The sequence below is a fragment of the Solea solea genome, chromosome 17 (assembly GCF_958295425.1).
Source record: "Solea solea chromosome 17, fSolSol10.1, whole genome shotgun sequence".
Taxonomy (NCBI): Eukaryota; Metazoa; Chordata; class Actinopteri; order Pleuronectiformes; family Soleidae; genus Solea; species Solea solea.
The window spans coordinates 14,899,691-14,922,732 of NC_081150.1; the positions used below are offsets into that span (position 1 = coordinate 14,899,691).

General features: G+C 39.2%; 2 protein-coding genes across 5 annotated transcripts; one reads left to right on the plus strand and one right to left on the minus strand.

Moving 5' to 3' along the window:
* Window positions 1-339: 339 nt before the first annotated feature.
* On the minus strand, window positions 340-5,103 carry taf1a (TATA box binding protein (TBP)-associated factor, RNA polymerase I, A). Of its 2 annotated transcripts, none has more exons than XM_058614103.1 (11): window positions 4,923-5,103; window positions 3,830-4,028; window positions 3,507-3,670; window positions 3,311-3,424; window positions 3,026-3,221; window positions 2,573-2,694; window positions 2,172-2,330; window positions 2,001-2,067; window positions 1,766-1,892; window positions 1,521-1,672; window positions 340-748 (listed from the first exon to the last, which is right to left on the minus strand). In XM_058614103.1, exons 2-11 carry the CDS (start codon window positions 3,942-3,944, stop codon window positions 675-677), a joined length of 1,290 nt encoding a protein of 429 aa, XP_058470086.1. In that variant the 5' UTR covers window positions 3,945-4,028; window positions 4,923-5,103; the 3' UTR covers window positions 340-674. The 2 variants fall into 2 exon arrangements, with proteins under 2 accessions (XP_058470086.1, XP_058470085.1); XM_058614102.1 differs by having other exon boundaries at window positions 3,830-3,981; window positions 4,923-5,102.
* mia3 (MIA SH3 domain ER export factor 3) lies at window positions 3,816-22,536 on the plus strand. 3 transcript variants are annotated; one of them, XM_058614099.1, is made up of 29 exons: window positions 3,816-3,949; window positions 5,884-6,129; window positions 7,546-7,679; window positions 7,786-7,872; window positions 7,970-10,736; window positions 11,648-11,980; window positions 12,217-12,347; window positions 15,097-15,228; window positions 15,500-15,521; window positions 15,621-15,709; window positions 15,800-15,877; window positions 15,969-16,079; window positions 16,172-16,243; window positions 16,334-16,438; window positions 16,612-16,734; window positions 16,843-16,924; window positions 17,006-17,058; window positions 17,166-17,256; window positions 17,541-17,679; window positions 17,804-17,966; window positions 18,059-18,094; window positions 18,213-18,280; window positions 18,410-18,495; window positions 18,743-18,856; window positions 19,487-19,549; window positions 19,629-19,675; window positions 19,786-19,854; window positions 20,767-21,142; window positions 21,740-22,536. In XM_058614099.1, exons 2-29 carry the CDS (start codon window positions 5,958-5,960, stop codon window positions 21,997-21,999), a joined length of 6,003 nt encoding a protein of 2,000 aa, XP_058470082.1. In that variant the 5' UTR covers window positions 3,816-3,949; window positions 5,884-5,957; the 3' UTR covers window positions 22,000-22,536. The 3 variants fall into 3 exon arrangements, with proteins under 3 accessions (XP_058470082.1, XP_058470084.1, XP_058470083.1); XM_058614101.1 differs by lacking the exons at window positions 3,816-3,949; window positions 18,743-18,856 and having other exon boundaries at window positions 5,906-6,129; XM_058614100.1 differs by lacking the exons at window positions 3,816-3,949; window positions 19,786-19,854 and having other exon boundaries at window positions 5,907-6,129.
* The last annotated feature ends 506 nt before the right edge of the window (window positions 22,537-23,042 follow it).

The following is a 23,042-nucleotide window of genomic DNA, read 5'->3' on the forward strand; positions in this document are numbered from 1 at the left end:
TATATGGAGTATTGTAATTGAATATTGTCCAGCAATATAATGCATCATCACCGTATCAGGATATACAGTATATTGAATGTCCATATTCTTGATATTACACAGCCCTACTATTAGCAGCAACCGCCTCTGTCCCACTGACTTAAACCAATGTAAGTTATGTTGTTGAAGGATCTGTGTAGACTCTTGGCACAGAGAAAAACTCCTCAGGCTCTGTGTGTGGAGCTCACTCACTAATGACCTTAAAACCCTTCCATTCTGCAGGTCAGAGGTCAGCTGAGGGCAGAGCGAGACTCGGCTCACTTTAAATATGTTTACAGAAGAAACCACAGGAGCAAAATGTATATGCAGATACAGAGCTGTATAATTTTCAGTTTCTGTCAAAAATCAGGTGATCGCATGTCCCACAGCTGCTTACTGAAGACACACAGATCAACAGCTCCACACAGTGGACGACGCAGCTTGTGTCTTCATGATAAAACTCATGGTTATATATATATTTTCACAGCTATAATGACCTTACATCATTATTTCACAATAATATGTATGTATGTTAATTTCTGCCTTTGGAAACGCACACAAAAAAGGAAAGAGATCCCCTTCATGTGAAGAGCAGATATTTGAAGGTTCTTGTCCATTATGAGTTTGTCCTTTCTTTGTCATTACTTCAGCAACACTCAGTGCTTCCTCTTCCCTCCTAATGTCCACTCTGTACTGGTTCCTCCTTCAGCAGTGTACTTCAGAAGTGTATCTATAGAAAGAGAGAAATCGATGAACTGACATTAAAGAGGTCTATCACATCTCAGTGTCTTATGTACCGAGGCAAAAATGTTAGAACCTGTGTGGATCTCAAAATATCTCACTAATCAACAAAGACAAATCTATTTGTGAGCCACAGATCCAGAATTTCTTTGTCACACCTCAAAATTTAAAGTGAACAGATTGGAGGCAGCGGAGCCAATCACTCTCATATCTTATGGTACTACTGCAACAACTACTACTAAAACCTTTCTGGAGATGACATTATTAGACTTTTGGAGAGCATCTTAAATTATTAAGGTTCCCAGGGACCCTCGGGGTTCTTTATCTGGGATTGAAAGAAGACGGGTGCCTCTTCAAAATAATGAATGTGGCTACTAAGAGGGCCATTACCAGGAATTGGTTAAAAAGTGATGCTCCCGAATTAAGGCAATGGATGGACATTACGAAGAGATTTACACAATGGAGAAAATTACATTTGACTTTGAATAAAACTGGAGGAAAGGACACTATTCCCAGACGTGGACAGTGCTCTTACAATTAGAATTTCTGCCCCACGTTTTTCTCTTTTCCTCTTCCGTTGTTCTTTTCTCAACAAACAAAACTAAATAAAGAGTTTAAAAAAGACATCATGAACCACAGAAGCTAATAAAATACCTGCCAATATTTTGTGGCTATTTAACAAATTGGATTTTAATAAGAAGCTGATCATATTTTATGCACGTTAGAAATGCTACTTTTGTCAAAATGCAAGGTCCGGTTACCTGGACAGAGGACTCTCTTCAGCGATGCTTTCACCTCCATCAGCTCTGGATTTACGGAGTCTTTGCTGGCATGGAAGCTCGTAAAATGCAGCACTGGCCACCAGTCTTTCCTTCCAGACATTGTGTCAAGGACAAGCGTCTTCCAGTTCTCTCTGTGTGTATTAATACACACAAGAACGGGCGTTAACAGCATCCGTTAAATATTTAATCAGAACCTCCAGTTACACGAACATTAGTTTACGTACTCTGTACACTGTAATTGCTGAATGACGGCCTTTAAGCGCTTCCACACGTCCAGGTTGTTTCTCCAGCAGGCAAAGTCCAACATGTCCAAAACGATTCCTAAAGCTTTATGGACATCAGTTATTTTTTCTAAAGGGGAAAAACAAATAATGGATCCAATCAGATGATAACATTCTTAAAAATGAATTAACTGATAAGATTGTGAGCGATGGGTTCTGAATTTTAATCTGCTTTTACCAGACTGAAGCAGGAGAGAACTGTACTCCAACATCAACTCATGGCTTGGGACCAACGCACGGAGGATCTGAAGCACAGAAGTAAGTACAGTTTTAAAAGATACAAGCCGAAACGTGCAGTTTCTCCTGTGATTATTTAAATAAATATAGTGACATTCATTTTAATTTGCACCTTCAACACTTTCGCCAGTCTCTTTTTTGAAGCATCGCGCCGCTTTAAATACTGGTACAGATAGACGTGGGCGTTGGGATTGGGTGGGAAGCTGTTGTCATAGGCGTAGTCATTCAGGACCTTCAAAGCCGTGTCGTAATCCTCATAGAACTCCAGCATCTGTGAGGAATAAAGAAGCACAGTGAGGCGGAATTACAACATGATAACATTATTTGGCAAAAAGCTAATTTCTCGACGTGTTCGTTCACAGCAGTGTGAGACTGTCAAAATGTATAGTAGCATGGTTTTTGGGCTAAACCCTCCTATTGTTCACTCACATGAGATGATTAATGTAAAACATGTCGTTATGAATGTACTCATTTTTAGTTCATCAGACAGTTGGGGAAATACTGTATGTTTACCTCAACGTAACTCAGTATGAAGGGATCCCAGACACCGGGGTATTTCACAATCTCCTTAAGATTCGCAGATGCATGTCTGAAGTACTTACTCATCTCTCGGCTGACACTGTCGTCTTGATCGACTGAAAATAATCAGCCAAAAATCAAAACAACAAAAAAACAACAGGAAGACAAGCCGTGCTTTAAGATCATAATAAGTAAACAAATAAACAAAAAGAGGAGTAAACTATTTTGATGAAAACAATCCAAAACCCACTTGAGGGCAAAAAGAATGCACATAGACAAGTAAAGTTTTTCAAACATAGTCCCCTATAAAGTTCCTTTAACTTCTGGGTCTGCCCTCTAGGTGGCAGTATAACATTACATGAAACATTGCCTTGGTCGAGTGTAAGTGATACAAATCAATAATAGATGCCAAGATGTGTGAGGGTGTTGAGCTATGTATTGCCTTACCAGTGTAGGAGTGTGTATGCTTTTTGTCGCACCAGGTGACATAATCCAGCAAACTCCTGTAAGCCTGGATCAGTTTAGTCGCCTGATAGTGAGCCACGTTGTTCCCATACCTCCAACTTCCACAGGCAGAAAACTGAAGCTTTGCGTCTTCGATGTGACCGTGGAGTAGCAGGTGGAAGGCATGTTCCAGACTGATCTGACAATGCAAATGATGGGTGTCAAGGACGATAAAAGAAACTGTGTGTGAAAACTGTGCTATGAGCAGATGTACAGTAAATAACGTACCATCAGGTAATGCTTAACTCCTGCATGTTTCATTCGTTCATAGATGTTGTTGTAGTCCTCCAGGGTTGAGTTGGGGTGATGGTGAAGGATCTCGGTGCTGAGTCTCCAAATAATCTACAAAGACGGGGCGAATGTCATGTCATGTGAATGGCAAACATGCATATCAGTACCTCCTTGAACTTAATTACACACAGACCTCTTTATACTTAGGTGTGGAGCCTTCATCTAGGTCTTCTAACACTTGGGGGTAAAATGCCATATATTCTGCTGCCTCTTGCCATCTATGGTGCAGCATAGCTTCTCTGATGTGCTCCAGACAGACACGAGTACTCTGATGAAACCCCGTTTCCCTTGATGTCTCTGAAAGTATAAACATAGCTGAACATTCTGACCTTCTCAGTCCTCTCTTGTAATGATCAATGGAGCGATTGCATCTGATCAAAGCCAAACATATACAACATTTAACTGGTCTATGTTGTGAACAGAACTCTGTATGTACGTGAGAGGAGTATAACTCACCACCAGGCATAGGATTACCCAGAGAAAGCCTGGGTTTTTTCCGTCCTTTAGCAGAGATGTCACTGTCGTCATCCGAGTCCTGAAGACACTCCAGCTCTCTATCAATGTCATCCATACTCGGTACAGCAATCAGTGTGATGTATGACTTTCACCTTCAGGAACAAAAAAGACACCCTGTCTTACAAAACTTTGAAGGTAGCTGCAGTAAAAAGTCAGATTTTTACATTAGTAAACATCTTGCAGAGATTTACATTTCACTCTGACAACATTTTTAATGTATCAGCCATTCTCAGGGACTGAGCCAGAACCCACATATGGATTGTTTTGTTAGAGATTATTATTTTGGCCCAGCAAAAGAATAATAACTCTTTGTTAATAAGAATTGGTACTGTGATTAATTTGTCAATCATACAGTATAGCAGTATAGAAGTGTTTGGTTCTGCTAACACAGCTTAAGGTGGGAGGGCAACTTGTAAGAGCTACTTTGCCCATGGCGTCCACTTTTATTCACTTGCAGTATGCTCTGTATCTGAACAAGCGATTGTACTTGGATCTTGTCTTTGGTGAGACAGAGCCCGGGCATCATATCATTTGTTCTCTCTTGCTTAAAGTTCATTGTTTTGCATATTGCTCTGCATGGAATCTCAAATAATCAGCGGAGAGAGACATTTACCTAAATGTCAACTGAACTTCTTTCTGCACAAAATCCAAGCGCTTTCAATTGTCCCATGTTTATTTAGGGTGATTTTCAAAAACTTTCAAGTGCCTTGAATTTTATTTTTTTTTTAATTTACACACTTTAAATGATTTCAATGAACTGAACCCTAGAACATGCAGCCACTATATTGTCTTTCACTGCTCACATGAATACCTGCTTTTTGACATTTTTAACTGGTGCTGATAGTTAGCAATGGCTAATTAATTTGTAATAAAGTTGTAGCAGGCAACATTCGTAACATTTCAAACTCAAAGCGTTGGTAGCTTAGTTTAACATAAACATAACATGGCTGCCTACAAATACGCATCTATAACAGATAATTATATACTATGAGACACGTAAGCTGCAGGCTACAAACGTTAGATGGGGTCCTACCTGTTTTGTTAGCCGAATGTGCCAACGACAAATCGGGTAAGTGTATAAATAAAATACGCAGAGGTTGCTCAGATAATGACTCAAAAGTTTTTTAAAAAAGCATGTAGACTGTGTGCGGAACCTCCCACATGTTCCTCCTGTAACGTCCGTGTTGTGTGATCGCTGACCAAGGAAGTGCAGAGAAAAGCTACGCGTTTATTGGTTCATTTAGTCGGAAGAGGCGGGGCCTGTGGACAACTTCTAAATGCGAGAATAACTTCGAACTGTAGGGGGCAGCATTACACCGCGCAGTGTACAGCCTGCAGAAGAAGAAGTAGAGGCAATTATCATTGCTGTTGTTATTATCAGTATGATAACTGTTATTATGACCATTATTACATTCCTATTATTATGTAAAATTAAAAAAAGTAATAATTATCCGAAGAAAACAATCACAATATGATACAAAATTTAAATTTTTAAGCATTCAAAGTAAATAAATACTTAATGAAACTGGCTGTATGTTTATGCTGATCAGACGCCATTAAGATGTGGGTTATTGTGGGGATATGAATAAGTTCCCATAGTCCATTGCATAAACGTATGTTCTTACCTTTTTATTCAACATATTTCTTTTTGTTTTTCATTGTTTATTTTATTTGAATCTTGTATCTATTTTTTGTGTTTTCTATACACTTTTATGTGATTTATCTGTGGAAATAATAATATTAAATGTACTTAATACTGTCATAACTTGTGTAATGTTAATACATACAGTGATTTATGGTGTAAATCCCGTGGGATGCATGGGTTTACCATGTTGAGATTTAAATCAACAACGTGAAAAAAAGAAGCTTCATGGTTTTCAAAGTTCCCAATTTGGAGTAAGGAGTGTTGCATTGGCCCCGGATTTACAGCACTTGTCTGTCAAATAAACATAAAATATCATATTCTTACTGCTATTTCCTATTTTCACCATCAGAACATCCGTGCCTGATGAACTACACCCAGCCGGATCTCATGTGCTGACGTGTCGGCTCCTCTTACCCACTGCTCATGCTCCAGCTCCAGCTGCTGAAACCGACACCATCAACAAAAATTGCCAGCATGGCAGCAAAACACTTTTACCGACAAGGCTTTTTATTACTTTTATTTAATTTTATTTCAACAGCGGCCTTGGAGAAAAGGTTTTCCGACCTTAAAAGATGCGCCGATGAGGAGTGCAGCAGTAAGTTTTTCTGGCTTGTTGTAAGAAAGCTCACCAGGACTTCCAAGGATGCATCTCCCCCCTCATCCTAATACAGCTAGCCATAAACTGCGCCTTATCTCCTGACCTGTTGCCGGTCGATATGTGGCGACTTAGATAACATGATGCCGCTGTTGTGATGCTGTGTACCTGTGCGCTGCTCGTATTTAATAAGACAAGCTGTAATTAGTAATTGCCAGGGAAGGTTATTGCTCAAACGCAGCCTGTGTTGGCTGGTTGCCTGGTGGCTTCGGCCTGCCTTTGCTACATGGATAGTGGGGGCTGGTGTTAGCGGCTAATTAGCCACCGGCCGGTTTGTGTGCTAATGTTAATGTAGAAAAACATAGGTAACGGTGGTAGCTCGGTTGCTAGCTCCATTGGCTTTGGTTGTTACATTTCTAATATATCACGATGTTACTTGACACACAGAATCAATTAGACTTTGCTCTCAGCGTAGCAAACTCTTAAAAAAATAAAAGTCAAAAGCTGTTCAGCTAGCTCTAACTGTGTTTACATTCCAGTTGACGTTGCAACGTTTTAACAACTTGGCCCAAGGGGATACAATTCCTCTACCTTACAACGTGAAGTGTTTGTGTGAAAAGAAACATGCCACACTGGTGTCATATCACCAGGTAAAGTTGGTTTCACATTCGAGCAGTCTTTAGTAGATGATGCAGTAAGTAAAAGGAGCAAATGTCATTTAAAGGTTTGTATTTATTGTCTAATTACAAGCATTGATATGTAATTTAGACAATGCTGATGAGGAAACCTCTTGTTTGCCACCACTAGGGCTGCAACTAGCAGTTATTTTAAGTATAATTTAATGTGCCTAGTTTTTTTCTTGATTAGTTGTATTACAAAATAAATCATAAAATTGTCTAAAATGTTGATCGGTTTTCACAAAACCTCAAAATGATTGTTGGCCTTAAGTGTTAAGACTTAGTAAGTGATCAGTAATCAAGTAATTATTACCTCAACTCGCATGAGTTTATTGTCATTTTGTGTTTGTGTGTTTGAAAGAGCAGTATCAGCGCTGATAACAATTCCAAATTCATTTTGATAAGCTATCGCTCAATTTAATCAGTTTTAAGAATGTTGGAAGGTACATTGGTTACAGCTTTTTGAAATGTATGTTGTATGTTGCTTGTTTTGTTTTTACATAACACCAAATGCTTTTTGGATTTGTAGCGGTGGTTAGACAAGTGGAGACATGTCGGTGTGTCTTAGCAAAATCTTGAGTCGTATTTTTCTCTGATAATACATGGACCAAATGTTCATCATAATTGTTGATGAAATAACAAAATAGTTATGAAACTAACCTGTTGCAAACCTACAATATTATGTGTGCATCTGTCTGCCGGTTTTAACTTTTGGGTATAACTTTTTTTTCTCTCTCAGTGCTTCTGTGTCGGGGGAAAGCAGTGCAAGATTTCTCAGGACCAGATTGTCGATTCTTGTCATTTAAGAAATCAGAAACTATCTATGTGTACTACAAACTAGCAGGTAGAAGGGCTGATATGTGGGCTGGAAGTGTAAGTACAAGTTACAATTTCTTAAGTCAAGCAGTTCTGAATCATCTCTGAGTTGTTTTTTAAAATTATGATCCTTAATATGTTCCTTTTTTGTTTGTGTTTATAGGTTGGAAGTAACTTTGGCTATTTCCCAAGTGATCTTATTGCAGTTAACCACCGATATACTGACAAAGAGCTAGAAGTTCCAACAGAGGTATGAAAATACATCACTAAATAATTGAGTTCATTTGGGCTGTTAAACAGTAAACATTTATTCTAATGCATATTTTTGTGTCTGCTTTTTTTTCCAGGAAACCGATTTTGTGTGTTTTGACACTGGATTTGATAAGTTTAACAATTATGACATAGATTTTCTCTTAGGCACGTCAGAAAAGGAGAATGATAGTGAAAACAATGAAACCCCTGACCACATCCAAGTGGCAGAGGACAATGAGAAAGAAACACTGCATCAAGTTACGTCAGAGGGTCTTGATTATATCCAAGATGATCAAAATGCCTTGTTACCTGAACTTGATGAAGAAACTGAATCACCTTCTGTAGATGCAGTGCAGTCAGATTCCTCAGTTATATCTGATTTTGGGGAAAAGGAAGAGGAGTTTACTTCAGAAAATGAAACTGTCTTAACTTCTAAAGGAAGTCCAATTCCAGAGATGGAAACTACTATTGGAACAACGTTTGATGCAGTCTTGACTGATGAGGATGTCACTAATAAAGTTACACCATATGAAGAGGAGGAAAGCAAAGATGCGGAAAATCACCCTGAAGACGATGCTGATGTCCTAAACACTCCGTTATTGTCTTTCTCTGAAAAATCCACAAACACCCCAGTATCTGATTCCCCTACTCAGCATGAGGCTCCTCCAGAAACACAGGATGATACACTACAATCAGCAGAGGAGAAGAATGTGTGGACAACACCACAAATCCCTGAGTTGAAAACTACTTTTGGAAATACTTATGACGCAGTCATAACTAATGACGATGTCACGAATAAAGTTACACCATATGAAGAGGAGGAAAGCAAAGATGTGGACAATCTCCCTGAAGACGATGTTGATGTCATAAAGGGCACGCCATTATTGTCTTTCTCTGAAGAAGCCATAGAAACAACATTTGATTCCCCTACAAAAACACAGGATCATACACTACATACAGCAGAGGAGAAGAACATGTGGAAAACACCACAAATGCCTGAGTTGAAAACAACTATTGGAACAACTTTTGATGCGGTCATTACTGAGGAAGATGTCACTAAGAAGGTTACACCATTTGATGAGGATGAAAGCGAAGATGTGGAAAATCTCCCTGAGGAAAACATTGATGACATAAAAGACACTCGGTTATTGTCTTTCTCTGAAGAAGCCACCAACACTCCAGCATCAGATTCCCCTGCACAGCATGAGGCTCATCCAGAGACACAGGATGATGCATCACAAACAGCAGAGGAGAAGAACATGTGGACAACACCACAAATGCCCGAGTTTAAAACTACCGTTGGAACAACTTTTGATGCAGTCATTACTGAGGAAGTTGTCACTAAGAAGGTAACACCATATGAAGAGGAGGAAAGCAAAGATGTGGAAAATCTCCCTGAGGAAAACACTGATGTCATAAAAGACACTCCATTGTTGTCTTTCTCTGAAGAAGCCACAAACACTCCAGCATCAGATTCCCCTGTACAGCATGAGGCTCATCCAGAAACACAGGATCATACATCACAAACAGCAGAGGAGAAGAACATGTGGACAACACCACAAATGCTTGAGTTAAAAACTACAGTTGGAACAACTTTTGATGCAGTCGTAACGAATGAAGATGTCACTAAGAAGGTTACACCATATGAAGAGAAGGACAACAAAGATGTCGACAATCTCCCCGAGGAAAATGTTGATGCCATCAAAGACACTCTGTTATTGTCTTTCTCTGAAGAAGCCACAAACGCTCCAGCACCTGAGGAGGAGAAGAACATGTGGACATGCATTGAAGATAAGGTTTTTTCAGTCGTCACTGGGGGAGGGAGGATGTCACTAGATTTTAGTTCAGAGGAAGATGAAGATGATGAGCAAGATGAAATAGAAGAAGAACCGCTAACAACTGAATATGCAAAAGAGAATGTTCCTCAAGACCATCTTGAAACAGCTAAACCTGTAGAGCACGAAGAAGAAGGGGAGTTATACGAAGATTCAGAAGTCAATGATGACAATGCAGATATAGAGGAGAGTAGCATTTCAATGGAGAATAAAGAGGATTTAGACAATGAATTTGAAGAAAACAAGATTGTGACAGATTCTGTATTAGTCGGTACAGAAACTGAACCACATCAGGAAACATTTTCTAAAGAGGAGCATGGAAACAATTTAGATGTTCAAGATGACAAAGAGACATTAGAGGACCACCTATCTGATCAAGCAAGTGACAATTTAATGACCGATTCTTATGTTGTGGGTCCAAAGATTCATGATGAACCACATATAGAGGAGAAAGATACAGAGCTTGTGGAAGAAAACAATCTAAAGAAAGACGAGTTACTTGAAGATGAAAATGCACTTTTGTACTCACAATCAAATAATACAGACCCTGACATACCTGCTCTTGAAACTGAAACCCAGCCCACTGTGTCAACTCTAGAGCCCGAATATAGTGATAGCGTGATGAGACTTACTCTGCTGCGAGACCACTTCACAGCAGAAGGCATGGAAAGGATCCAAAGGCTTCTGGGTCTGAAAAATCTCTACAAATTGGAGGCCATGTTCTCTGATCTTGACGTAGAGTTGCAGTCGACCCGTCTGTTACACAGTGGCACGACGCAAGAAATTGAAACTGCACTCGAGGGCATCCTGGAAGCCTCGGAAAACACCATCTTAGATGAGGTCGAGAAGATGCTGGACAGCCATAACATGAAGCGGGACTACGACCATGTGGACACAAGCAGTTTGGATGAGGAGACACAAATACTGGACGACTTCCAGGAGTGTGCATTCAGTCTGCGTCAGAAGTACTCAACAGCCAGTGACAGCACACCTTTAACAACAGTAAATCATTCTAATATTGATCAGGGTAGGTTTGAAATTTTGTAATCATTTATATCACTGTTTGACTCTTTTTAATGGTTGCACCTGATTTTTATATTCTGTTTTAACAGTTAATATGGGTCAGGTATTTTGTGCCACCTTATTACTCAAAAGCCAATTTAGATTTTCTATCAGTCCAACATCTTGTTTCCTCATATATCCAGGTTGTGTCCTCATCCATATTGAAGTAATTACAGTTCACACCTGGCAACTGAAACTGTCCTCAGTGACCATTTGGAATAGGATTTCACATCCCTGCCAAGAGTGAACTGCAGCCTTTGCTAGAACAACAAGATACACAAGCCATATATGTCTGGTTGTGAAGTCAGTGAAGGTGATTGGACTACTTAGTTTGACACCTGACCCTTTTGGACTTAAGAAAAAATTTCTGAAATGAAATTCGACATCATCTATTTGAGTGCATTTAACTTACTGCAAAATTGAACAAGTGGCCTCCCATAGTGTGGCAGTTAATATGTAGTGTCAGCCATTTGATACAACCATATGCACAGTGTCCTGTGCCTGACATTTCACCTGCGTTTGTAATTAGATAACCTCGGGCAGAATTTAGTACACAATTTAGTAGACAACTGTCTTCATATGTAATCACAAAGTAGAAAATATTAATTTGAAAAGTCCAACTCACGTGAATCAGTTATTGACCTACACAACATGAATTTATAGGTCAATTACAGATTACTTTTACTGGAGGTTGGCTGCAGACGGTGACTGTTCAAGATGTTGCTAAACTTAGATTTCAGTGTTCTTTTCTTTTCATTCTATGTTGAATTCTAAAAAAGTATACAAATGAATTCTGCTCAAATAAATCCATCGTTAACCTACATATTTCCAAGTTTCCTGCTAAACCAATTTTACTTTTCATTATTTGCATTCTAGGTAAGTATGAATTAAGGGCTAATGAAGAAATGCCCCACATTGTTGAAGGAGACGAAGTTGATGTCATCCCTGAGACAGAAAGTGAAGACAACACCACAATAACAGATGAGGAAAAGCCAACAGAGACAAAAGAGGAGGAGGAAGAGGTAGTTCTGGATGAAGTACACCCTGGACCAGATGTCAGTGTGGAAGAGGACAGTGGACATTTTAATAAAAACAAGGAAAATAAGATGGAATTCAGTGAAACAGATGAGATACAGAAGGTCCCACAAGCCACTCTGGAAAAACCTTTAGATGTGGGCCTTGGTGTTGAGGTGGAGCACTCACTTTCAGGTTGGTAATATAAATTGCATGAGTGAAGAATATTTTTTGTTAAAGGCTAAATCCACACTATTTGTGATATAATGATGTCAAATTGTTTTGAGTATGTTCGATTTGTTATATTAACATAATGCTAAAAATAGATAGTTCAATCCCAGGGCCAGATTTCTGTCTTGGAGTATGAGACAACCAGACTTGAATTTTCCTTTTGTCTAAAATGTACAAATAAGTCAAATGTGTTTCTCCAGAATCTTTGGACTCCATGGAATCAGTGTCTGAAGTTCATGAAGTAGAAGTGGGATTATTCTCAGATGGAGTTGTTCACATGGGCTGCATCCTTTCCATGATCAAAAGTAAAATTGCAGATTGGACCATCGTGGTAAGTCAGAGGAAGTATACTGCAAACATTTCAATCAATCCATAGAATTAGAAAAGCAGAAAAATGCTTAAACTAGTGGTTGTTTTGTGTCAGACTCTAGGAGGATATGTTTGTGGATAATGTTTGCCTGTATGTGAAGGGACATATTTGGAGGGAAATGTCTGGGGTTGTGACCCAAGGAAGAAAGTATTTGATTTTGATGGGTGTTTTTTTTTTGTGATTCTTGTGAGATATGGGAGTGCAATGACCTGTGTGGGGACACTTCCTCTACTTGTGTTCCTAGTGTAGTTCTAAGTAGCTTAAGAAGTAAACAAAAGTCCTGCAAAACATTTTCTTAAATCAAATGTACCTGCAATTTGTATTTGAACATCTGTACCTTGTTGCATTATATTCCCAGCTATCAACTAGTGTTTGACACCCTGGTTCCGTTGTTAATCACAGACTACAAAAAATATGTTTTTTTAAAGTAGAAAGTAAGAGCAAAACCCAAGTATGATTCCTACTCCCGTTTAAGTACGTAGGAAGGTTTGTTTGGGAACAGCACGGTATTTCCGATGTTTCCTGAACGCCACACTTGTTTTGTTGACTGGGGGCTGAAGTACAATCCACCGGTTCATCACAGCCAGTTGTGAGCAGTCACTAGCGCTGCCGGTGGCTCTTCAATCGATTCGGAGTGGACTGGTTCGTCATTATGAGACTTAAACGGAACACGTACAACGAACTCTGGAATCAACGCAGCCTTACAATCGCTTCTCCTTCTCACGTCGTTGCTCACACAGTATAGCCTTTAGCTAAGCTAAGGTGTCCGGCTTGCTGTTGACAGTTAATGGAATTCGACGGCAAGTCTTGAATTTCAGTTTGCCGGCTGTTGTTGCCAACACGTTATATATACCACCGATTTCGACTACCACACGTTGTCAATGTTTTTGTTTGTATTTTCCACTCATCTTGCGGCGTTACTCTGTCCTTAACCCAACAGTGGTTTACATTTTGGGATAGCTAGCGTGCTACAGGCTATCAAGCTGGCTAGTATCCTGTCAAACTAGCATAACGTTATTCGGGCTAGTTCCGTTTTTCTATCAAACACTTGAAGAAATGGATATTGACGCATCGCCCCAACCTGTAATGGAGCTGGATTACTTTTACGTGTTCTATATAAAGCAACTACAACATGTAAGTGGGAAACCGGAACATATTAGCCCCAGAGTGTTTATTATGCTAAAGTGGTCTGCTGACGTGTTAATCAGCTTGGCTGCATATGGCTGATTCACATAGATTGTAATTGTGATTTCATCCGAATTACTGGACTTATTATTACCGATTTACTTAGCTTGTGTTTATCTCTTGTATATCTCTCTAAAATTGCCTGTCAGTATTTTGTTAAGTATTTAGTTTCTGTGTAGATTAGTTTTATTACCAATAAACAACATCCTAGTGTCTTTGCTATATTGAAACGTAGACTTTGAAATAACACTTTTTCTACAACTAATAATAATACAAATTGTATAGTACATTTAATGCAATGACGCAAACAAAGGTACTTTAAACAGTCAAATTGTGTAAAGTACATTGGATTACACAATTCAGTGTTGTTCAACTAACTGACAAAAGGTTAACGACAACGTGTCAATCGCCAATGCTTGTGGTGTATTACAATTTATTTGTTTGTTGCAGTCTGCTTTGCCACATGCTCAGTTCAAAGGTTTCTTTGTGGTTGGAGCTGTGCACAGAGTTCATGACTGCACTGTAAATATATCATTCTTCAGTGGCTCAGTGTTGTCATGATTTCATCTGACTTGGGTTTTAATACTTTTTTTTTTAATACTTGGGTGTTTTGACTGCAAACATTTAATGACAGATTAAACTGTATACACATCTGGTCTGTAGTTGTGTATCTTGGGTGTCTTGATGATAAAGCACTGTGTTGCAGCAACTCCTTAATACTTGTTGGCTGTTGTAATGATTGTGATTCTGGCAGGAAATATATTTAATGAGCTGGTTGGTTCAGTCTTTCTTGTTCTTTTAAAGCTGTTCCTGTGTTTCATTCTATCAATTAGATTAAAGCGCTGACCTGGTTGTGGCATGAGGACATAGTTTGGTGTATGCAGTACTTGATGTCATTGTTGTTTTATGCACTGATATCTCTGTCTGCTTGGTGGTGGGAATACAGTAATCAATCAGTAATCCTTTAGATGCAAGCTAATGAATACACAATATCTCAGTATGTAAATGTTGCAGTCAGAGTTTGCAGCGTTGATGAAGTGTCTTATTGTTATTAGGGCTGCAACTTTTGTTTGGTTAAATAAAATCTCAGAAAATGTTGATTGGTGTTTCCTAAACCTTGAAACGATGATTTTCTCAAATGTCTTTCGTCCACAAGACAAGCACATGCAGTTGTAATGATTTTTTTTTTGTTATATGATGCATTTAAACCAGAAAAACTTAACATTTAAGAAGCTGTAAAATTTGAGAAAACACTTAAATCGATTGTCAAAATAGTTGGAGGTCGTTCAATCGCCACAGCTCAATAGTTATAGTATATAATTTAAATATATTTTGTCTTCTGTTTCAATCTCAAGGCATATCATAATTAAATGTAGTTTTAATCATGATATAATCACATTCATTTTTTTCTTCTATCTGTTGTTGTGACTTATAAATCAGCATTTTGCATTAAACCCTTTAACCAACCTTTCATTCCTCCTGATTCTAAAATGCTTAAACATTGTGACTGTGACTGTTTTTCTAGATAATTTCACTTTTGCCAGAAGAGTGGAAACCAGGAGAAACCTTGTATGGCTGTCCTTGGCAAGCAGTCGTCATCACTGCTTTAGCTGGGGTGATAACCATTGCCCTCTTCTTTTGGAGGACAGTGTTTGAGGTAAGCATTGTGATATTGCTGATCTAGTCTGTGCTCAAAATTTGTGTTATAATTTCTCAGTCAATCAAGCGAATGAAAATGCATGATTGGAAGTATTTGAATTAGCTCAGATTTAATCGTTAGTTGTTCTACCTTGTCTTGAATGCAAATTAATTTATTACAGTCTAGATAACATGGACACTACTCACTATCACACTACACTTAATTGATACAGTGACAGTTATAAACTATGTTTATATGGTGTACTTATTTTGTTTCAAAATCTTTTTAGGTAAAGAAGAAAGAATACCTTGGTAAGCCAAGCACCCCCCCAAACACATACACACGCATGATTATTTACACTATTGCATTTATGTGAAACTGACTGTGTGCATCATGTTAATTTGGAACAGTGGATGAAAAAAGGTTCACAGAGCAAATGCAGGCCCTTGTGAAAGAGAAAAACGATGCTCTCACAAAAATGTCTGAACTCCAGAAGCAGGTGAGCCAGAAGTAAAAGTTATCAAACGTCTTTGAGCTACTTTTGATAAAATTATCATTTCTTAAATTGTTTTTTTTTTCTTTCGCAAAGACTGAGCAACTCAAGGAAAACCAAAAGCAATCAAAGGAGACGGTTAGTAGTTCAGTGAAAAGGATGCAAGACCTGGAGGTAAGTGTTTTTGTTGTTAATTGAGTTTTTAAAAATTAATAATTGAACTTTGAATCTGGACGTTAAGTGACGTTTGTCTATTTTTTTGCAGAGTAAAGTTTTGGAGGCACAATCACGCAATGAGCAGATCGCTGAGGAAAAGAACACATTTGCAATATTACTTGAAGAAGAGCGGTCAAACTCAATGCAATATGAAACCAGGGTAAAAAAATTGAATTTTTCCCCTCCTCTCTTTTTACCCATCATTGAATCCATCCTCTCTGAATTCATGACGTGTACATTTCTGTGTAACAGATTGAGAAACTGGAAAAGGCAAACGAGAAGCTACAGCTCAGCAGGAAAAAGATTCAGGATGCACTCACTAAGGTTTGACATCCTTTCACAATGTTGTTTGTATTACATTTGAGGATTATTTTAAGCTTTTAACCTCATTCAAATATTTCTTTTTTACCACAGACTACTGCTCTCCTGGATGAGGCCAAGATTCGTGAAGACGCCCGAAATGTTCAGCGCAAATGTCTTGAAAAAGAATACTCGGCACTAAAAGGCGAGAGCAAGACGGTGAGACAACCTGATATTTTTGTTGTTGTTTTCCTGTTACACTGAAATAGTGTTATTTCAAGTAAAGACATTTCACTCATTTGACATTTTGTTTTTTGCAAAAGAGTTGATTCAGAACTCTTATAAAAAATTAAATGAAATGGAATCATTTTGATGCTATTTTCTTCTTACAGCTTAAAGTGACTATTAAGGACTGGGAGGACAAACACAAGGAGCTGAGTGAGCAGATTAAAAGCTATCATAAGTCCCAGAAAGATCTGGAGGATTCTTTGGTGCTCAAAGATCACAATGTAGAGGTCAGTCTGGGGTTTTTTCTTTCTGTCATTATTTTACTTGGTACATTTCAGTCCTTTATCGCCAATAAATTATTGTCTCTGTCTACCCAATTCAACACAAAAATGTAGGTGCTGTCTGAACTTCTGGCAGACTTGGATGCTTGTGATTCACAAAAAGGTGACAACAAACTTTTAACCAATGGAGCAGCAGGTAAATCAAACTCAAACCTTTTTCAAATATTATAATCCAAATTTTGACACAACTAAAGTTGCATGTTTCTGTATTTGACAGATAAGAAAACAGCCATAAAGAACAGGATTAAACAGATGATGGATGTTTCTCGGGTAAGAAGACACAAAAACAATTAAAACTCACTGTAATGAACCTGTGTAATGCTGTTGTTCTGTTGTCGTTTTGTTTTTCTTAATTGTCATGTTTGCTTTATTCTCAGGTCCAGACCACTCTTGCAGTCGTTGAAGAGGAGCGTGATCGCTTCATGTCTAAGCTCCTGAATGAAGAAAAGTCTAGAAAGGGATTAGAAGGTATGTTGGGAAATTATTATTATTTCATATAATATACAATTTTATATATGTATATGTATATGTATATATGTATATATATATATATATATATATATATATATATATATATATATATATGTATATGTATATATATATATATATATATATATATATATATATATATATATATATATATATACATATGTATGTATATATATATATACATACATATACAAATGTCTTTGAATACAGTTCTCTCCCTGTCTTTGATGAAACATGTATTTTATTTATTTTTAATTACAAAGAGCAACACCAGGAGCTGGAACACGCCATTGCAACTTTAAAAAGCGAGAAGAGCCACGTGGAGAACCAGTTCAAAATCCTGCAGCAGAAAAATGAAATCATGGTTGAAATGTACCATCAAAAGGAAAATGCTCTCCAACAGTAAGTGAAGCCTGCTGCAGTAATTCATCAGTGTTGTACACGGTTGCTACAGTCATGACGACGACAACGATGATGGTGAAAATATTGATTAAGCTGTATTGCTGTTGTCTCTGTGTCTTCATAGGAGACTAACCAAGGAGGAGCTGGAGCGACGCAGCAAAGAGAATATGCTGTCTGAGGTGGGAGGAAAAGCTCTGGAAGCAGAGGAGCAGGTCAAAGTTTTAAGGCAGCGCATCAGTGAAATGGAGGAGCAGATGAAGAAGACTGAGGAAGTTTACAAAGAGCAGGTAGACTTCTTGTTACCCTCTTCAATATTGAAATGATTCAGTCTTAGGTACCTGAAGACTGACTTGTTGCTTTGCCTTTCCTTTTGTTTTAGATAAAGGAGCAAGAAAACAAAACTCACTCAAACTGGGTAATTTGCATTGATGGACACAGTTTGTTCATATGCGCTAAATACAACACATCCATATTGACGGCTGACAAAGTTAAATATAATGGTTTTACATCACTTATGTTAAAATTCTCTCCAGGTGACCGCTCGCAACGCAGAGAGAGCGTTGAATCAAGAGAAACTGGAATTGTCCAAGCTCCATGAAAAGTAAGTATTGTCAGAATTTCCAAAAACACACTGTAGATATCAGTGTTTGAGGCTTTTGTGTGATCGTTCAGCTTCACCTGCGACAGCTGACTTTTATGTGTGATTTATTTCAATGTTTTTCATTCACAGGCTCACTGTGCTATCCTCGCAGCTGAACGATCGGCGCTCTTCTCTCTTCAGACCGAACTCTGGACAACCTGCAGGTCCTCGCCAAGGTAAACACACACTGTTCTGCAGCTTTCTTTTTTGGATAGTTCCCTTCCTGTGGAGCCTTGGGTGTCACAATGTTGCTTTCTACTAATATTCTGCGTTTGCTTTTGTGTTTTGTATTATATTTATGACTAAATAATTCTTTATCACAGTTCAGCATTTCTCATTTCAATGTACTTGACCTTCTCTGAGAACCTGGGACGATGTGTATGTCTTCTCCTTTGAGATAAATGGTTGGTTTGATATCAACAGGTGATTCATATGGGCCTTCACCTGTCAGTGGGGGAGCACCTTCCCCCCCAATAATGATCGAGGGCCCTAGACGCCCTCCGTCGGCTCCTGTGGGGCGAAGAATTGACCCGTATGGTGAGTCCCTGTGGATTATATCAGCCGCCCTTTCTCTTTTGATTTGAACCATAGTTGGACATCACTCCTCTTCTTCAACCTTTGGCCTATAATCTGTTTTGTTTTGCCCTCCTGATTCTGTCCTTTTCAGCTCTTTAAAACCATCTCTTATTCCGTTTATTTCTCCCCAGTGTGTTTGTCGTCCTGCATCTTCCTGATACCTCTGCCACAACTCTTTTTCTTGTCCTGCTTTTTCCTTTTCTTCTCTTGAATGTGAAGATTTTTCCTTTTTCAAGATATTGTTCTTGCAGATGAAATGACTGAAATTTTCCATTTGTGTCTATAAAGGCCCTGAAAACACTTCAGCCCTATATATAATCATTATGATTTGATCAATTACAGTATTTTGTTCTGTTTGTTACAACATTTGTTAGCAGTTGCAAACAAGAAAATTCAATTTGAAAGTTTTTATGGCCTTTAAACTCATTCACAAGTCTTCGTTCCTCCCACTGATAATCACTCTTTTCCCCCTCTTCATAGTTTGTTTTTTTCTTGCCTTGTATTACAACTGGATATTTCCTGGAAAGAACTCCACACAATGCCAAGCTTTCTTATTGTTCTTGACGACATCTTGTTTTCTTCTCCCCTCAGGGCCTCGACCACCATCAGAGCCCCACGGTCGCTACGCCGAGAATAAACACATCCCTGGGATGGGTAAGTCTGCTCCCTGGGATGGGTAAGCCTTCACGGTTGCTTTTAATTTTAACTTTTAACACCGCTATTTTTCTGTCAGACATGATGGGTCCTCGCAGCTCGTCACCCGCCAACATGGACACATCTGTAAGTCATTTTCTAGTCACATATATGCTAACTGTACCTTCTCGTCTTTCATCTGTAGACCTAGAGTTTCTATCCACATGTCCATTGTGATTGTCCTTGCTCTAAAACAGACACAAGAAGTAGATCCACAGGTTAAAGCAGTGGCTCAGGCTGAGGCCTCCACAGAGAGTCCAGAGCCAGTGAGTACTGAGGTTTTCCAGTTCAGGTGCTCGGTGTGAAGTCCATGCACTCCATCATCCCCAAAGCTGGGCAGAGATTTTGAAAGCGTTTTGCTTCACTGGGGCCGTCCTAACTCTTTGGGCTGAGTGTGTTTCACATGTTGTCACGGCACTGAGAGAAACAGAGGTTCTTTTCATTCAAGACTGAATTTTAAGGTCCAGTGTGTGACGAGAACTATGGTGGCCTTCGCTTAGCAGAAAAGATGATGGATTTTTTGCACATTTGCATCGTAAGTTTCTGCTCCAAAACACTGGCTGGTTTGTCTGCTCGGGCTGCTGTAAAATCATGGTGCAGCGAAATGGCGGGCTCTATATCAGGCTTTTACTGAGGCTCTGAAAATGACAACCGGCTTTGACTTTGCCCATCAGAATCTGACCTCTTGTCGTGAGACACAGTGGCTGATGTTACAAATCGTGTGGTAAATAGTTAGAATGGAAATCTATGGGGAAATGAGCCAAACCACTGAGTCACCCCCTAGTGGTTATTCCGTATATTCTTATTTCCTGGCTGGTTTCAGGAAGAAAGCACTGCCAAACTCTTTCAATTTTAAAGCCATCATACACTAATATAAAGATGTTTATTGGTAGCGTATTCCATTTCTACCAATAAATCCACCTAAATGTTACACACTGGACCTTTTAAGCTAGAATGTGTGTCAAAGGTCAAGTATTTGTGAAAGTGGGTTTATTTTTCGTCAAAGAAATCATGGTGTGTGGTTACTGGTCATGTGATCATGTCTTGGCTAAATGCACTGTTGGGACTAAACTGTGTGGTTTGTGGACCTTCTTCACTGCATGACTTACATTTTAAAGCATCTTTGAAATCACATGACGCTACAGCAAAATTCACTGCATTCATCTGTATTTCTTCAGGGACCTGGATCCTTCATAGTGTCTCCAATCCGGGACTCGTCCGGCTCCAAGCTCCCGGGACCTCCACATGACCCACTACTCCCTCCAGGACGTCTACCACCACCCGGACCTTACAGACCACCACGGCCTGGTCCCTACCACCTGCCACCTGGTCCTCCGCACCCAAACCTACCTCCTCTTCCATTACCAATTAACGGACATCCAGGAATGCCTCTGCCTGGACCAATGGGAGGAGACTTCGGGCCTCGACCTGCAAATGGACATGCATTCCCGCCCAGACTCGGCCCTGGCCATGTTATGGATCCTCGAGGTCCACCTCCACCAAATTTCCGTCCCCCTCCGTCTCATCTTTATAGACCGATGCCTCCACCACACGGTATGTTCAGCTTTTTGATTTATCAACACTTTGCACTTAACCTAAAAATTCACATTATGTGTATGTGCACACTAGGACTGCAACGATTTATCAATTACTAAATCTATTTTGATAATTAATTGATTTGAGTGTTGTTGTTTTTTTAAGAATTAACACAAGCTGTTAGTGTCTTAAATGCAGTTTTGTTGTGTTTTATTGAGTTATAAAGTCCGGTTACATGAAAACATGTTTCGATTTATTTTTATTGTAAGATAATATCAAAACAAACAGCCTGGTGAGAATTTATCGGTACACACACAGCCAACACAACACAGTCTGGCAATGTGAGGATTGGATTAGCTTGTTGCTTGCACAAAATTAAGGAAGTGCAGGTTAGAACGCATCGTGATTTCCATGAGTTGTTGAAGCCGGTGCAAGACAAAATGGCCGTGAAAAGCCAACAGCAAACGTGCGACCAACATAAATCCAGGTGATTCTGTAATGCAACGTTTCCCTTCCTTATTCATGCCCTTATACGCCGTTTTTAGAAACATATTTGTGTATGTGTCATCAGCCACAGTGTCGTCTCTAATATTTCCCTTTATTTTTCCTCTTTAGGTCTCCGTGGGCCTGTTGGACCACGTCCTCCCATCCCTCCTGACATGCGCTTCCCAGGACCACGTGACCACACCTTCCCACCAATGGACCTGCCCCCAGGTGTCCATCCCCTACCGGCATATGCTGGCGACGCTTATGGTCAAGTCCCGCCCAATGTCCTCCAGAACTCAGCGGGCGCTCACAGCAGCTCCGGCCAGGACATGCATGTGAAGCAGGAGGCTCCTCAGGACTCAGCGAGACCAGCCACGGTCCAGCCTTAAAAAAAAACGCCACCAGCTCCAGCAGAGGACTCGACCATTACCCCCCCCCCCCCCCCCTCCCAAACTCATCACTTTAACAAACCTGATCCAGTCCAAACAAAGGTCATAATTATTTTCATATTTCACTTACGAAATTTTAAAAATATTAAAAGTGTTTAATAAAAAACAAAACCATGTTCCTTAAAGTAATTATGTCTAAAATCAATAAAGTTTAAAGAGTTACCACTTTTCTTATTGTGCAATAACAATATATTATATTCCAGACCATTTTCATTTATCTTTTAAAGAAATATTCATAACAATGTTTTTTTTAAGGGGCAATATTTCTTTTCTTTTTTTTAAATGTCATTTCCTGTGGAAATTATTTTTTTAAAATCGGAGGAGAAAAGGAGAGATATTTAGCTTCTAGCATCTTAGGAATGTCCCAAAGCTGTTTATTTAGAACAAACTGTAAAGCGATGTGTAATTTGATGGCCAGATGTATAACTTATTTTACTATGTCGGTAGAACTCTTAATAATAAAGAATGTAAAAGCTGGTGGTATGTTAATTAACTGATTACAGTCTGTGCTTTACACACGCACACACACATGCTCTAAGCAGTGTGTGTGTGTGCGTGTGACGGTGTTAATTATGAGTTTAAAAAATAAGGCATACATCTGTGCTGCTATTGAAGTTTTACCCAAAACTCTTGGTTTGGCCCATTTAATGATTTGTTTGTGTTGACAGGGACACATACGGACACATTTTGCTGCTTTTCCACTACATGGTCCCGGCACAACTCGACTCACCACAGCATGTTTTTTTTTTTGCTTTTCCGTGAGCGATATTTTTAGGAACTGCTCTGGCGAGGTTCCAAGCGAGCTGGGCCGATACTATGTGATGTCTTCAGACCGCAGTGGATGGCCTGAAAACATGGGTTACTCTCCAGCATATAGCACAATATTGTCTAAAATCTCAATATTTAACAGAAGAGTCTGGTGTATTTAGCGACAGCACTGCTGAAAGCCGGCAATCGTGAGCCGAATCACAACCCGTTCAGTT

What these genes read in the sequence shown, in the direction of transcription:
- taf1a (XM_058614103.1), bottom strand. Translation starts at nt 3,944, where the DNA reads ATGGATGACATTGATAGAGAGCTGGAGTGTCTTCAGGACTCGGATGAC. An exon ending in GGGTAATCCTATGCCTGGTG is followed by an intron (nt 3,671 to 3,829) that starts GTGAGTTATACT and finishes TTATACTTTCAG; the next exon opens with AGACATCAAGGGAAACGGGG. An exon ending in GAGTTAAGCATTACCTGATG is followed by an intron (nt 3,222 to 3,310) that starts GTACGTTATTTA and finishes TTGCATTGTCAG; the next exon opens with ATCAGTCTGGAACATGCCTT.
- mia3 (XM_058614099.1), top strand. Translation starts at nt 5,958, where the DNA reads ATGCTCCAGCTCCAGCTGCTGAAACCGACACCATCAACAAAAATTGCC. An exon ending in ACAAAACTCACTCAAACTGG is followed by an intron (nt 18,095 to 18,212) that starts GTAATTTGCATT and finishes AATTCTCTCCAG; the next exon opens with GTGACCGCTCGCAACGCAGA. An exon ending in ACCGATGCCTCCACCACACG is followed by an intron (nt 21,143 to 21,739) that starts GTATGTTCAGCT and finishes TTTCCTCTTTAG; the next exon opens with GTCTCCGTGGGCCTGTTGGA.